The 15,095-nt window shown below is 37.5% G+C and overlaps 1 protein-coding gene across 5 annotated transcripts in view; it reads left to right on the top strand.

The window, feature by feature from the left end:
- LOC120419669 (uncharacterized) overlaps positions 1 to 15,095 on the top strand; it is a 48,262-nt gene that overhangs the window by 27,559 nt on the left and 5,608 nt on the right. For all 5 annotated transcript variants that reach the window (XM_039582435.2, XM_039582438.1, XM_039582434.2 and 2 more), the window contains one exon: positions 12,445 to 12,595. In XM_039582435.2, coding sequence (XP_039438369.1) covers positions 12,445 to 12,595 — 151 coding nt within the window. The remainder of the gene's footprint in view (positions 1 to 12,444; positions 12,596 to 15,095) is intronic.

The raw sequence follows: 15,095 nt of genomic DNA, 5'->3' as shown, positions 1-15,095 counted from the left end.
CAACCGCCGCCAGCGATTCCACCGGAGTAGGCTTGGTTTGGTGTGTTGCTTGTACTTATGGCATGGAGACGACTCCTGCGCCTGGAATGACTTAACGGCCTAACAACAACCAAGGCCGGGACCGACATTTTACTTCCTCATCCGATGGAAGGTTGGAGCAGATGGGAATCGAACCCAGAAACATCCGCTTACAAAGCGGACAGCGTAACCATTCGGCCACGCACTGCCATGGCTTTCAAATGATCGGGATTTTTCACACATTGAGAAAGTAATAACACATTTTTTTAAATACTCAAATTTTGCAGGAAGCTAAGTTTTTTGGAAAAAATATTTCAAATTTCAGTCAGTTCAGTTCAAAACTGAAATTTTGAGTATTTTTTTTTCAAAAATACGTAGTTTTGTGAAATTTTTGAGCATTTTCATAAATTTGTTTTACCACTTTCGAAATATAAGAAAATATGCCGATCAAAAAAACTGTTTTTTTTTCAAAAATACTCAGTTTTATGCAAATGTCTTGTATTTTCGAAAATTTGGTTTATTTTTTTGAAATGTATGAAAAATCCCGATCATTTGATACCCGTATTGTAAAAAATTAAAATTGAGTTTTTTTTCGAAAATATGTAGTTTTATGTTTTTTTAATGTGTTTTCAAAAATTTGTTTTAATATTTTCTAAATGTATGAAAAACCCGATCTTTTGATACCCATATTGGAAAAAACTGATATTTTGAGTAGTTTTTCGAAAATACGTAGTTTTGTGAAAAAAGGAAAATCGATATTATTACTTACGAAATGTTTGAAAAAATCCCGATTGATAACCATATTGTAAAAAATTTGAATTTGGAGTACTTTTTCGAAAATACGGAGTTTTGTGAAAATGTTGAGTATTTTCAAAAAAACATATTGCTTTCAAAACGTATGAAAAAATCCCAATCATTTGATACCCATATTGCAATAACAATAATTTTGAGTATTCTTTTGAGGAACATTGCATTTTCAAAATACTGGAAAAATACGTATTTTGTGAAATTTTTCATGTAACTATAACTAAACTGTATAGCTGACATCATCCCGATTCCAAATCACTATAATTTTTTGAAGCTTGGATGATTTTTCATAGGATTATAGATAATGTCTCCCATGTAGCCAAAATCCCATAAGCTCTGTGCTTCAGTTATGCACACTGGGCCGAGCTTAACCGAGGCAGCTGTACGAATCAAAACCGGGGCATGACTGTATATTAGGGTGCCCAGAATATGGGACTTTTTCTCAAAACCTCGCTCCACAAGCCGAATATTGTTCCTTGAGCTATTTTAGGACTCTGTGCCGAATATGAGCAAAATTGGTCAATGTTTACCCATTGATACTCGAAGGTGAAGTTTGTATGTGAAAAATTGAAAAAATGTATGGAAAATCCTACTTTTTTACTGTTTGTTCTCCACGGAGCGCTACTTCCATCCGAATATTCTCAAAAGTGAGATTCTCGTTGGAAATTTAATGCTCTACAACTTTGTAGAACATACCAAAGCTGTAAAACTCGATCCTGAAAAGTTATCAGCGATTTAAAAAAGTCATTTTTGTATGAAAAACATTTTTTTCACTAACTTTAGGCTCAGGTATCAATGGGTTAATCTCAACCAATCTCGCTCAAAATTTACACAGATGCTTAAAATAACCCAAAAAACCATTTTCCGCTTGTGGAGCAGGGGGTCATTTTTTCTGGGCACCCTACTGTATATAGAAAAAATAATTGGATCCAAATAGAACCTAGACAGTAAAACTTTTACGAAAGAAAAATAAATTGAAAACTAAAAAGTTATGTTTTCTGCTGTATTTCAACTTCTAATACAACCCGAATGATAAATATCCCATCAAAACTCTCTTTACAGCGATACACAATACCCGCAACGTCAAACGGTGTGACACATGGCCCAACTAGGAAGGGGGAATTTGTAATTAAAATCCATCCCTGCTGATATTTGCATTCGTTACAACGCTTCCCCGATGGCTTAAAAGCTTACCAAAGCTATCAGGCGGAGGGAGCTTTACGCAAATACGCTTGTTCACGTACCATTTTCAGTTCAACATTCACCCAGGGAAGGTGATTTATGTTATCTAGCTCTGATTGATGGTTGACATCGGTGGGTGGTAGTCGTGCAAATGAAATTAGCAGCGACTTCCTATGGCTTGGGTGAGAAAGGGGATTTCCCTTTGAGGGAGGTTTTTCCCAGGGGGGGGGGGGGGGGGGTGAAACTGTTAACATGAAATAATTTTTCCGTTGCGCGTGGGTATAAAATGCATTTTGCCCCGGTTTAATTATCCGTATTCTCCAATCATCAATCAGTTAGGAGTGAAAAAAAACGACTAGTTTTCGCACACTCCATCTGCCAGGGCTTCATTGATGTTGCAAAGTCACACAGAAAAGCCACCTGCATGGCGTGTTGTGCTCTTTCATCATCGTGCAATTTCTGTGTCATCCATCTTGCTCGTAGTATGTTTTCTACAGGTATTCGTCTTCCGGAAGTGTTACAGGACCCTTCCTCATTCGTCCTACTCCACATCAACACAGTTGGCCTGCATTTGCCGGGGTTCCGCTCAAGAAGACGATACTTCTTCTCACGTGCCGTCTTAGGTTGCTTCCCCCCGCTTCTGCTTCGTCTTCCCCAGCTATAAATTATGCCCGCTCGCGAGTGCCAAATGATATGTCCACGAAGATGATAATGATAACAGCTTCCGGTGTCTTTCGTGCTGGCGCTTGATCTTACAAGAGTGTTGTGACGGATGAACGTCGTCGCAGCAGGAACCATTTATTTTGCTGGCTCGTGGGTGATTCTGAAAATAATTGTACGCCGAGGTGTAATTATTTGAGGAAAACAAGTCGTGGAAAATACTGGTTGCCACCGTGGAGGTTTTCATTTTATGCTTTTTTAAACTTGACATTTTTTGTTGGTGTTCGAGAAACATTTCATACCGTTTGTAATCTAAGTTGTGGCGGTGAATTTTCTTGAAACAATTCAAACTGTCATAAATCCACCAAAGCATCTAACACATTGAACAGACAAAAAATGTGGTAGAAAAGTATCCACTGCGATCTACCGCGATCAATTTTTGACAGCTTTTTTTACTTTTTTTCCCCTTTTATTTATAGACAGCAGCACAATAATCTCCAATCATTTTCATTTTCCGGTATGCAAATAAAATTAGTTCAATGATACCGACTTCTAGCGTCAAGCAGTGCTGATCTCAAACATGCAACCATGTTGCCTCTGCTATCGAGTAAAGTGAAAGCTAAACATATCTCTGCAAAAAAAAAATATTTCAAAAATCTTACTTTTTTGGGATTTTTTTATTCTCTGGGATTAAAGCGATGAAAAAAATATGAACAAATAATGATGTCAACTCACACGAAAACGAAAAAAAAAACTTTTTTTTGCAATTCCGTCTTGGAACTAATACTTACTTTTCCTGTCATTTGCGAGTGACAAAACGGCGGGAAATGCATTTTAACTGGTTTTCAGTTGATTAAACTTTAATTTTCATTAAAATTTTGAAGTTTTTCGAAAAAATATGTTTTTTTTCTCCCCTGATTATTCAGGCCAACTTTGAAGGGGGGGCGACATAAACTTTGAAAAATATTTGCAATGGCCTTAATACCTTTCAAAACAGTTCTGAAAAGTTCGACTTTTCAGCATTGAAATCGGTGCTGAAAAGATGAATATTTCAGCACTAGTATCGAAAACGATGTACGACTCGTGATGGAAAAATCCTTTTTTTTTGCAACTTGTTGCCCAAACTAATATTTTGAGTTTCTTAGATGAATAATACGTTTTTTCGAAATACAGTCGACTCTCTGGTTGTCAATATCCAAGGGACCGTCGAGGAAGAGAAGCATCAGTTTACAGAACGATGCAAAATGAAGACTCGATTGAAATTTGTTTTTTTCTTGATAACCAGCTATGGGAGAGAATCATGGCAACGTCCAGCAAACAAAAACAAACAAATGTCAAACACCCTTCAAAACTTCGTTTCTCAAAGAAAATTGTCTATGCAAGCCATGAAAAAGTGAAATTATTGACAACCGGAAGAGATTTTTAATGCAAAAAGAATCCAAGGGACCGTCGAGGAAGAGATCCTTCAAGCCAGAGAAAATATCGAGGAATGAAGATAATCGAAGTATGCAGTTTGAAGGGACTGAAGAATTCATCGGTACATAGATCAATATTGATATCGAGAAGATCGACAGCCAGAGAGTCGACTGTATATCGAATCGGGCTTCCAAATTTCCATTAAAGGGTTACATACATGTTAATCGTCAAAAAAGTCAAAGCTTGATATGAGCACACACTTAATTTTATTTAAAATCTGTTTTCAGGGCATTGAAATATACATTTTCATCTATTAACAAAACAAATTTGAAGACATTCGGTTGTATCATTGCCAAGATATAGCTATTTGAAGTGAGCAGTTTAAAAAAACGGGTGCCACGATATCTCAACACTGCCTAGGCGAAATTGGCTCAAAATTTTGGTGAAGACTCGTTAAACCAGTCCTGTGTGCATGACGAAGGCCGATTTTCAAAAAGTTTATTTTAAAAATAGATAAAAATATTTTTGTGTTTTTCATATAAAAAATCGTCAGTTTTTGATTTTTGGAATTTAAAAAAAGCTAAATTTAAAAATCGGACTTCGTCATGCACACCAGATATGTCTTGAGAGTCTTCACCCCAAATTTCAGCCAATTTGGTCCACCCCATCTCGAGATACCATGGCACCAGTAAATCAACTCGGTGTTCAGAGAAAAACGCTCAGAAAGTTTGACAGTTCACTTTGCGCATGGCAAAATTTTTAACTTAAATCGTTTCTTACTCAGTTTAATCATGAAGTATCTTCATGAAACTTTCAGGAGTGATTCAAAATCTAGATTAAATTTTCAAAACAACCTATCCCTCATGGGTTTCCTATGCAGATAGGGCCTTTTGAAAATTTAATCGAGAAATCATCTTTTTAGTGGATTTAATAAATTTCAGAATTACGAAATTTTGTGATTTTCTACATGTATGTAACCCCTTAAAGTCATTCTAACACCCAATCTACAAATTATCACAATTTCAGGCTACAAATTATTGAACATACTTTTTTTTCGAGTGATCTAGAATGAAATAGGGCAGTGAATGACAAGGAAGGTTAAAGCTGTCAGAAATAAATAATGGACTAAAATAATTCCTTGGGACAAAAATTTACGCAATTTTACTTAACCAAGTTTAGTTAATTTTACTGCTCAGGTTCCAAATCTTTTTGTTTTCGTGTTTAGAAGGTTATTTTGAGCAAAACGCAACTTATTCTGTGTTTTGCATTTCTTCGTTCATTTTTAGGAAGTTTCATATGCATTTATCTTGTTTAAATTTAGTTTTTAATTGTTGATGGTCTGTTATAATTATCTGTTCCTGTTTGCTGTTATTCATTTTTTTCAGTCACTTTTCGTTTTTTTTTTGTATTTTTCTTATTTGCTCATATATTAGCTTAAGTTGTGACACATTGTGTCAAAACATAATTTAAGACACAACAAACAATATTGCATACATATTTTGACATACAAAGCAGGGGCTATTTGTTTGGACGAGGCCAAAATGGATCCAATGATTTTTTTTCAAGACGTTTAAAGCCACATTTAAACTTTTAATCATGGAGATTTTTTTTATAACGAAACTATTCTTGAGGTGAGGTTGGGTCTTAAAGTGTTGTTGAGTTGACTATTTCGACGCTGTCGTTCTATCTTGTCGCACTTCGCACTTGACCATCCAGTGCATTGTCCTCAAGTTTGATTGTATTTGGTTGCCGTTCACGGTAGTCTTGCATGTACGTGTGTCAAACGCATTCCGACCAGAAATCCCTCTGGCCAGTTGTCGCACTTAAATTTTCAGGGTGTGTCAAGATAGCACGACAAGATTGAAACTTCTTTCATATCAAGAGTGACAATAATGCACGAAGTTTTTTCGGTTTTTATTGAAATACCTCAGGATTGAAATCGAATTTTGAGGATTTATGAAAATCAAAAGGTTAGATATTGTGAGCTGCACAAAATGGCGTTTTTAACTCAGTTTGGCCCAAAATGTACGTGTGACAAGATAGAACGACAGAGACGATTTACAGTTTCTTGATTTTCTAGAGAATTTCTTTGGAACAGAACAAAGTGTCAGTTTGATAGGTTATATGTTGCTCGGGTGCATACTATTAAGGAATCAGCTCCCCTGCATACAAATGTTCTGCTTTTCACCCATCTTTGTTGCCATCGCTGTTCATTTTCCGGATTTCCACTTTCCCTTGCCACGCCCCCAAACGGTGTTCCCACTGTAGTTGAGCAACACCTTGGTAATGCGCCTTGTCCCGTTCGTGGCACGAAATCATAGCAGCAGTTGGTGTTAATTTTTTTCTCCATTTTCCAGGTTTGTAGGTAACGAGCATGGTTTGGAGTGGGTTTTGTGGGATGGGGAGGAAATGGCCAAGGTCATCACCGGCAATCTACGAGCCAAAGCAACGACCCTCAGCCACTGCTGCAAACAGTCGGTGTCAACAACACTCTGTTATCATGGCGACGATCGGGACGGTTGCATTTTTTTTTTTTTGTGGCAGTTTTTTTTGAAAGATAAAAAAAGTTTCAGAGATTCAACTATCTTTACAAAGCTGACACAGTTTCTATTATTTATATGTTTGTTTCAAAACTATGGTTTTAAAATTGAAGTTTAAATTATTTGAAGCAATGCTTGCCTGTTTTCAAAAAAATTGTAATTGTAGCACAAGGGATAATATTCCTGTTCCATGGTAAAAAGAATCGGCTGACGCAATTTATTGGGCAGTCAATATTCAATTAACAGTTAATTGCTTTGCAAATTTAATTTGTCCTTGCATGTAATTCTTATCAGCTTATTAAAAATATTTTCAAAGTTACCGGATATTATTACACCAAAGCATTTGATTCAAGTATAATTTCATGCATTTAATAAAACTTTTAAATTAATTTTAGTGTTGAAAAGAAAAAGATTATTGAGTCAATGTAAGAGTCAGAGTCAGAGTCAGAGTCAGAGTCAGAGTCAGAGTCAGAGTCAGAGTCAGAGTCAGAGTCAGAGTCAGAGTCAGAGTCAGAGTCAGAGTCAGAGTCAGAGTCAGAGTCAGAGGTGGTAAATTTCTACTTGTATGTTTTTTTTCGTTATTTTGCCAACCAGTGCAATAATCCCCGGAACCTTCCCAGTTGACCTCGTAGTTCAAAGTTGCATTATTGTTTTCCAATTTTCAAGAACATTCCTTGTTTTAAGCTCCTGCGCTCCTGAACCAATTCACCTCCACGTGCCAAGTTTAGGCTGTCCTTTATTCCTTTGGTCCTTGTTGCCCGGTTAACGTCATGATTCGAAATCCGGACACTTAGTAGCATATCATTTTTGTTATAGCTGGCAAAAAATCATGTAATAAGTTGGAAATGTAGAAATATCATCAGGATGTAGTATAAACAGTCAGTTTCAAGAAAATGCATGCAAAATATGTCTTTTCTAACAATTTTTTAACAGAATTTTAAAATTAAAATGACGTGTTGTGCTTCGAATCCCGGACACTGATAAAAGCTGATTCGAAATCCGGACACTTTTGCTTCGAATTCCGGACACTCGATTTTACTTATGAATCGCACAAATTTGGACTGAAATGTTAGTGAATGGCATTCTTTAGGTCTCAAATAAGCTGTTAACATCAAAACAATCGATAGTTTATATAAAAATTTGCTAGAATTTAAGGAAATCGTAACCATAAATTTCTGCTTTGCCTTCCCGGTGCTTCGAACGCCTATGAAATATTTCAAGTGAAATGTTTCACATTTTTTGTAAACTTATAATTTTATTGTATTTAATTGTTTTGGCATTAACTACAGCGTTCAAACAAACTTTAAATGAAAGTTGATGTTGGAGTTCATCAAATAACACAGTTTTGGCATTCATAATGCGAACTTATATCCAAATAATTGATAAAACAAGATGAAGTGTCCGGGTTTCGAAGCGTCCGGGAATTCGAATCATGACGTTATGTACCCGCTATCCTACATTATGTACTTTAACTCTTGCTGCAGCACCGTGCTAATACCGTGACAGAAAAATAATTCGAGTGGCCTTTTTCCGAACCGGCATATCGTGAACGATTCGAGTCACCTTGAAAAATGGATTTCCATAAAATCGGCGATATTTGCAACGGAAATAAATGCTATGAACTTTTCGCTGTTGGTATTAGTGTAAGCAAAGCTCGCCGGGTTTTCCACCTAAAACAGGCAAACCATTAACCATTTTTAATGGGCATTTATCGAATGTTATTGTTATTCTATTTCCGAGGTTCATAACCGCTTAGTACTCTTATTGTTTTGGTGTTTGGAATGGCTCTCTTACACGAATACACACACACCTACACTAAATTTATTTTCATATACTCACAATCGGCCGAAAGGGTCGAGCGCAAAGTTGCTGCTTCCGGTATTTTCGGGGCTGCACGTGCGGAACAAACAAGTCCCCGCGCTGTTGGTGGTGGCCACTGCCTGGTGAGTGGATTCTCAGTTTTTCCCCCGCCATTTAATTGTGCTCGATTAACGGAACAGATCGCGCGCGCTTTATTCCGGCTAAACGGCCGTGGGAGGATTGTTTATTGCGCGTTTTTCCACTCGCGTGAAAACTCGGATTATTTTTCCTCTGGTAAGCACATCACATGTTACTGCAAGGATTCGGTTCGGTGGAAAAGGTGGAAGTTCTAGATAAACGTAGCAACCACGTGTCTGGTTTCGTGCTGCGTTTTCGTGAAGAAGCCGCAAAATTTAACGTTTTGGAAATGTGCATGATTTTATGTGGTGGGATTGCAGACAGATGGAATTGTGCAGGAATTGTGACGATAAAAATTACCAGATATTCGATTCCGAACCATAAGGTCGTAAATAGGCAGTAAAAGTGCGGCACGAGCATTGTATCACAAATTTTGCCACCCACCGCCATATGTGCAGAGAATAAATATCACACAGTGAATACATTGGAATCCGGGAGACTCCGGATATCCGAGAAATACAGATCACATTTATGGATTGATAGGGGAACAGCATCTAATTAAATCGTGCCTCTAATGTTGCCATATCAGCACTTTGACGTTCAATTACAGCTTATAAAAAGCGTTTTCAACTGAAATCGACTGATTAATAGCTCAATAGGAAGTGAGCAAGCAAGTTTCTACATATAGTTTTGCTAAAAAAGTTGGTTAAATAGTGAAAATCAGCAAATTGAACGGAATTAGGAGCGAGTGCTTAACCTGCCAAACATACGAGAATTTCCCCTAGTTCTTTTTTCGAGTACAATTTTCGATTTGCTTCAAATATGGCGTGGGAGTTCCAAGGCTACCTCAAAAACCACATTTTTCAAAAAATCATGTCTGCGGGACGGCAGAACCAATTTCAGATGGCTACATTTCAAAAGAACGGTGTTAAGATGGGCTTTGCACGGAAAATACTAAGATATTTTAAAAACATAGGTGAACACTAGGGTGCCCAGAATATGGTACTTTTTTCAAAACCTCGCTCCACAAGCAGAATATTGTTTCTTGAGCTATTTCAGGACTTAGGGCCAAATATGAGCATAATTGGTCAACATCAACCCATCGATACTCGGAGGTGAAGTTTGTATGGAAAAAAACGAAAAAAATGTACAAAAAACCCAACTTTCTTGCGGTTTGGTCTGTAGGGAGCACTACTTACAGCCAAATATTCCTAAAAGTGAGATTCTCATTGAAAATTTAATGATCTACAACTTTGTCGAACATACCAAAGCTGTAGAACTAGATCATGAAAAGTTATAAGCGATTTTAAAAAGTCATTTTTGTATAAAAAACATTTTTTTCACCAGCTTTAGCCTCGAGTATCAATGGGTTAATCATAACCAATTTCGCTCAAAATTGGCACAGATGCATAAATATTTTCCTATGATTTTTTGGAATATTTTACATTTTATAAACAAAATGGTGGATATTCTTTTACAAGATTTTGAGTTATGGTTATTTGATAAAAAAAGAATGTCGGAATTCGGTACATTAAAAGAACATAAAGTACCATGCTTCTCCATAGAAATCAGTTCCCACTACAATTTTCTGGAGATGGCATGGTGTTTTATTTTCAGTAAATGTAACGAATTCCGAAAAAAAACCTGAAGAAATCGTAACTCAAAATCCTGTTAAAAATCCGATTCACCCTTTTGGATATGTTACGTAAAACATTCTGAAACATCATTTAAAGAAATGTCAGCTATGAGCTCTTTGGTCCCGAGACCTTAAAATCAGCAAACAAAGTTTTTATTTTACTTGTAAGTGTATTCAGCCATTTTTTTTAAATGTCTTAGTAATTTAAATAAAAGCCTTACTTATCACCTTTTTTTAAACCATAGCAAGCTGAAATTGAATAAGCTTTGCGGAGATATGATTAAAAAAAACGATTTTGCGATATTCTGGAAGGGACTACCTTAATCGTCAAATAAAAAAATCGGATCTGGAGTGCGAATCCAATACGCCGCTAGTCAAAACCCATCCCCTACCGGTCAGAACTCCCAGTGAGCAGATTTACTCTTTGAAGGGATCTGACATTGCCGAGAAAAGACAGGAATCGAACCCATCAGCTTCCGCTTACTAGGTGAAACACGTAACCTCACGGCCACAGTAGCTTGGTCAAGGAACTCCAAGCAACTCCAAAATAAATTAATGAAGAATAATTGTGATCGCGTAAAGCCATTGTCCACATGGAAAGAAGGGGGGAGGGGGCGGTCAACAATTTCCAAAAAGGTATCCACGTGGTTTATGGATGGCCCCTGGTATTCAGAGTATTCTATTGAAATTTTTTAGTATTTTTTAACAGTAGTCTTAATATTTATCTGATTCTTTTATGAATGGTTAAAACTGCTCATAGGACATTTACAAACCAGGTCCCGCATAAAAAAGTACCATATAAAAACTTTTTTTCATATGGTAATTGAACTTTAAACTATATTGTTACTACCATTTCCAAAAATGTTTGACTACTATTTTAAAAATGGTATTTATATGGTTGGCTTGAATTTTTACTATCTCACAAATGGTTTAACAATCTGGCATAAGGGTGGTTAGCAATGGTAACCTTAAAAAACTCAGTACTATTTTCGTCAAAAAACTGTTTGCTGTATGGTAAATATATGGTTTAAGTACTATTTGGCATAAAGTAATCTTAAATCAAACAGTTCACAAATAGTTTAATATAGTTAAATTTTAATTTTGGGAAATTGAAAAACGATTCCACAAATAGTTACCATTTCTCAAAGTGTCATTGTATGATCCAATATGGTAATCAAATGGTAATTTTTTATCCGGGGTGGACACTGAAAATTAGAATGGTTAAGCGGTTTCCTTCGTTTCATGTGCAGTTTACTTTTTATTTTTAAAATTTTTTAAGACGCGGTTTCAGAAATTTGAATAATAACTGCACAACGTATTTACAAATATTTTTGAATTATGATCTTTTTGTTGATAACTTTTTAGCTTTTTCAAAAAAATTCATAATAATTCCTAAAGAATGAACTGAATGTAGTTTGATATCCACACCCTTACAAAAATCACAATTTTCTGAGTTCAATATCCCACTTTTCATACGATTTTTTGAGTTCAGGTAATAAAACCATAAAAATGGTTATATGGGTTGAACTGAAAAATTCGTATGAAAAGTGGGATATTGAACTCAGAAAATCATGAGTTTTGGTAAGGGTGCACACAATATGTTCCCACCAAACAGGTCGTAGTTTTATGTCCTTTTTCCCCATCTCTAACACTCGAAACACTCGTGTGTCCCACCACGTGGTGAGGCACGACGGCAAGATGGCATTCCATGTTGATATTTTATTTCTTTTTGTATCAGAAAAAGCCTACCCCATCACCCCACCGCCATGTGCCATTTGGGTTGAAGTCCCACGATAGTTATATCAATATATTCACGTTCATGTGTAGTATATGAAGAACCCGTCACGAGACACTATTTATATACACTCTACCAGTAGCGGCAATTCTTCACGATATCGCACGACTGTTGGGCCAAACAAATCAAAATCAAATCCAAGTTGTATGTTCTACCACGTGGGTGGAGTTGGGTGGGTAGAATGCTCATGCGGTGAACTTGGAACATGTGCCAAAATTCCAATCGATTAAATGTTTGTACTTTTTCTTTTTTGCCCAAACCAGTTGTGCAATCAAACCGTAACCGAATCAAAACAGCCGCAGTCTTGGTCGAGGTTTAAATCTGTACGGAAGATCTTTTTGTTTTGCGTGGTGACTTTTCGATTGTGCACTTTTAGTACGAACCCTAACCACAAACTGCTCTTGATTGATGATCGTACTAACCTTTGGCTTTGCTCTCGTTTCCACCCTCAGTGTGAACCTCCCACGTGTCACCGCCCAGTTGGAGAAGCTGATGGGGACCAACGTGGTCCGGCTGACGGACCGGAAGTACATGCAGGAGCTGCAGCGCCGCATCCAGCAGGATTACAATGTCACCCTGGAGAAGCGAATCAGCGAACGTGAGGTGAGAATCACGCCCCGTTGCATTCCGGGACTGCTTTGCGGTTGGAGTTGGTGGAAATTTAATTCACTGCTGCAGTGTTTGTAAGGGAGACCTGGGTCGTTTCATCGGATGTTTAGAGAACATTTTCATTCTAAGTGCAATACCCCAAATGGCCTTAGTCAGAGCTTAACCTCAAAATTAAGTGTAGCAAGTTGAAAGAAGTTAGAAGGTACCCGTTCCTGGGTGCACCCACAAAAACATGAACCACGAAGTTCGCGCGTTTGGTCGTGGTTTAACGTCGTCAACGCGTCTCGTCGCAAATGATGTGGGATGTTGGGGTTAATTAGTACAGTGCAACGCGAGAGCTGAATTGTAAATTGAGACCGTGTGTGACAACCGGGATGACCGCGACTGCTTAATGGAAAGGTTACTCGTTTTACATCGGACAGTTTGTGCTGGCGGTTGCTTTGGGGAAATTCAAAAGGACTGATTAACTTGCAGTAATTTAAATTCTATTCTTTAAGTGACTTGCAACTCCCTTGAAAAAAAAAAGTTCGCTTCACGTGAACGTCAAACTATTAGTTGAAATACGAATATTTCACTAAAATTTCGTAATTTTTTTTTCTGAAACTTCTTGCATTATCTACTACAGTCGACTCTCTGGCTGTCGATCTTCCCGATTTCAATATTGCTCCTTCTACCGATGAAATTTTCAGTCCCTTCAAACTGCATACTACGATTCTCTTCATTCCTCGATATTTTCTCTTGCTTGAAGGATCTCTTCCTCGACGGTCCCTTGAATTAATTTTGCTCTAAAAATCTCTTCTGGTTGTCAATAATTTCACTTTCTCATGGCTTGCATAGACATTTTTCTTTGAGAAACCAAGCTTTGAAGGGTGTTTGACATTTGTTTGTTTTTGTTTAGTGACGTTGCCATCGTTCTCACCCATAGCTGAGAATCAGGAAAAAAATATTTTCAATCGAGTCTTCATTTTGCATCGTTCTGTAAACTGATGATTCTCTTCCTCGACGGTCCCTTGGATATTGACAACCAGAGAGTCGACTGTTTATTGGTATGCCTTTTATCAATGCATGGCTAATTATAATTAGTAAAACAATTTTTTTAAGTATTCCATACGCTTGATATAAAAAAACATGTTTTTTTTACAGTTTGAACATTCTGAGCTTGGCTTTAGTACATAATTGATATTTTGCTTGTCTACAAAAAATTCAACTATTTAAAGTTTTGAATAATATCATGTGCCATTTATGCCTACCGACTACAGCTTTTTACTAGAATGACACCACCGTCGAGTGGTTCCATTAGACAAAATGGGTCCCAAAAGTGCATTAGGTTTTCCCGGTGAGCCATCCTCCATCGACCCTTTTGCTATGTTTCATGCTCAGCTTGCCGGTTGCAAGCAATGCATTTTTCGACTAGATCTACGACAGCCAAGGCCACAAGAGGGTAGATATTGGAACGTCTATGGAAGTGGATAAAAAAATCGAACTTTTAATGGAAACTAACCCATACCCAGATTTTTTCCCCCCATTCAACGAACAGCTTGAGGTCATCCAAAGTGACGTATTTCGCGATGGTTCTCGGAACATTGCCATTCGTGGCAAATATTTGAACAACGGGCCTAACATGCATTGCATGTCGCTTGTCAGCCTCGCCACAACAAGTGTAGAGATACACGTGGTCTTACGCGCGGTCATAAATAACTTGTAGATTCGGCTAATCCGTGTTTACTGCCGGTAATAACTTGCGACAATAACGGCCATCAAATAAAAAGTAATGCATACCGCCGGAGAGTGCTCTGCCCCAAAAGATGACATTTTCTTCAGCTAAAGCAACACATCAGAAAAAAAGTTATCCACTCCGTCAGCGCAGAAGGAAGGACTCCTCACACGAGACCGTAAACGCATCTTTACTACGCGGACGTGCCCCATCGTCCTAATGCGATTATCAAGTATAAATCTATTTTTACGAGAAAAATCTCCCACACCACCGCATGAATACCAGTGTGGATGAGCAGGAGCACACATTAAGCTGATTTTCCGGGGGCGAGGAAAACTCTGACTTTGTCGCACATTTGCGCGGATCACGTGCTCCGGCGGGAAGCTTACTCGGCGAAGATGTACGCGGAACATGATAGCTTGTTCTTAGACACTCTGGAAAAAGGAGGCTCTTCGGCATGGAAAAGAGCAGCGTGTGTGGAATGTGCCAGGTGTGCGTAGGAGTGTCGCATAACCTACCCCACACCAGGTGACATTGGAGGCATGGAACTTAGTAGCACGTGGAACTTAGTATAGGTATTTGTAATGACTGAAGAAATGCGAAAAATAGGAAAGCCTTAACAGATAATTTTCAAGATTTAAAAAAAATCTATCATGTATTGAACTAGTAAAATGAGCCCTATGATTGACAATTCTGGATATTTTTTTTTTGAAAATGAGTCCAATAAACAGAAAACAATTTTTTGCTATTTGCATGTTCTAAAAAACTTCTGACTCAAAG

This window comes from Culex pipiens, chromosome 2 (genome assembly GCF_016801865.2).
Source record: "Culex pipiens pallens isolate TS chromosome 2, TS_CPP_V2, whole genome shotgun sequence".
NCBI lineage: Eukaryota > Metazoa > Arthropoda > Insecta > Diptera > Culicidae > Culex > Culex pipiens.
This window is presented reverse-complemented; position numbering and strand designations above follow the sequence as displayed.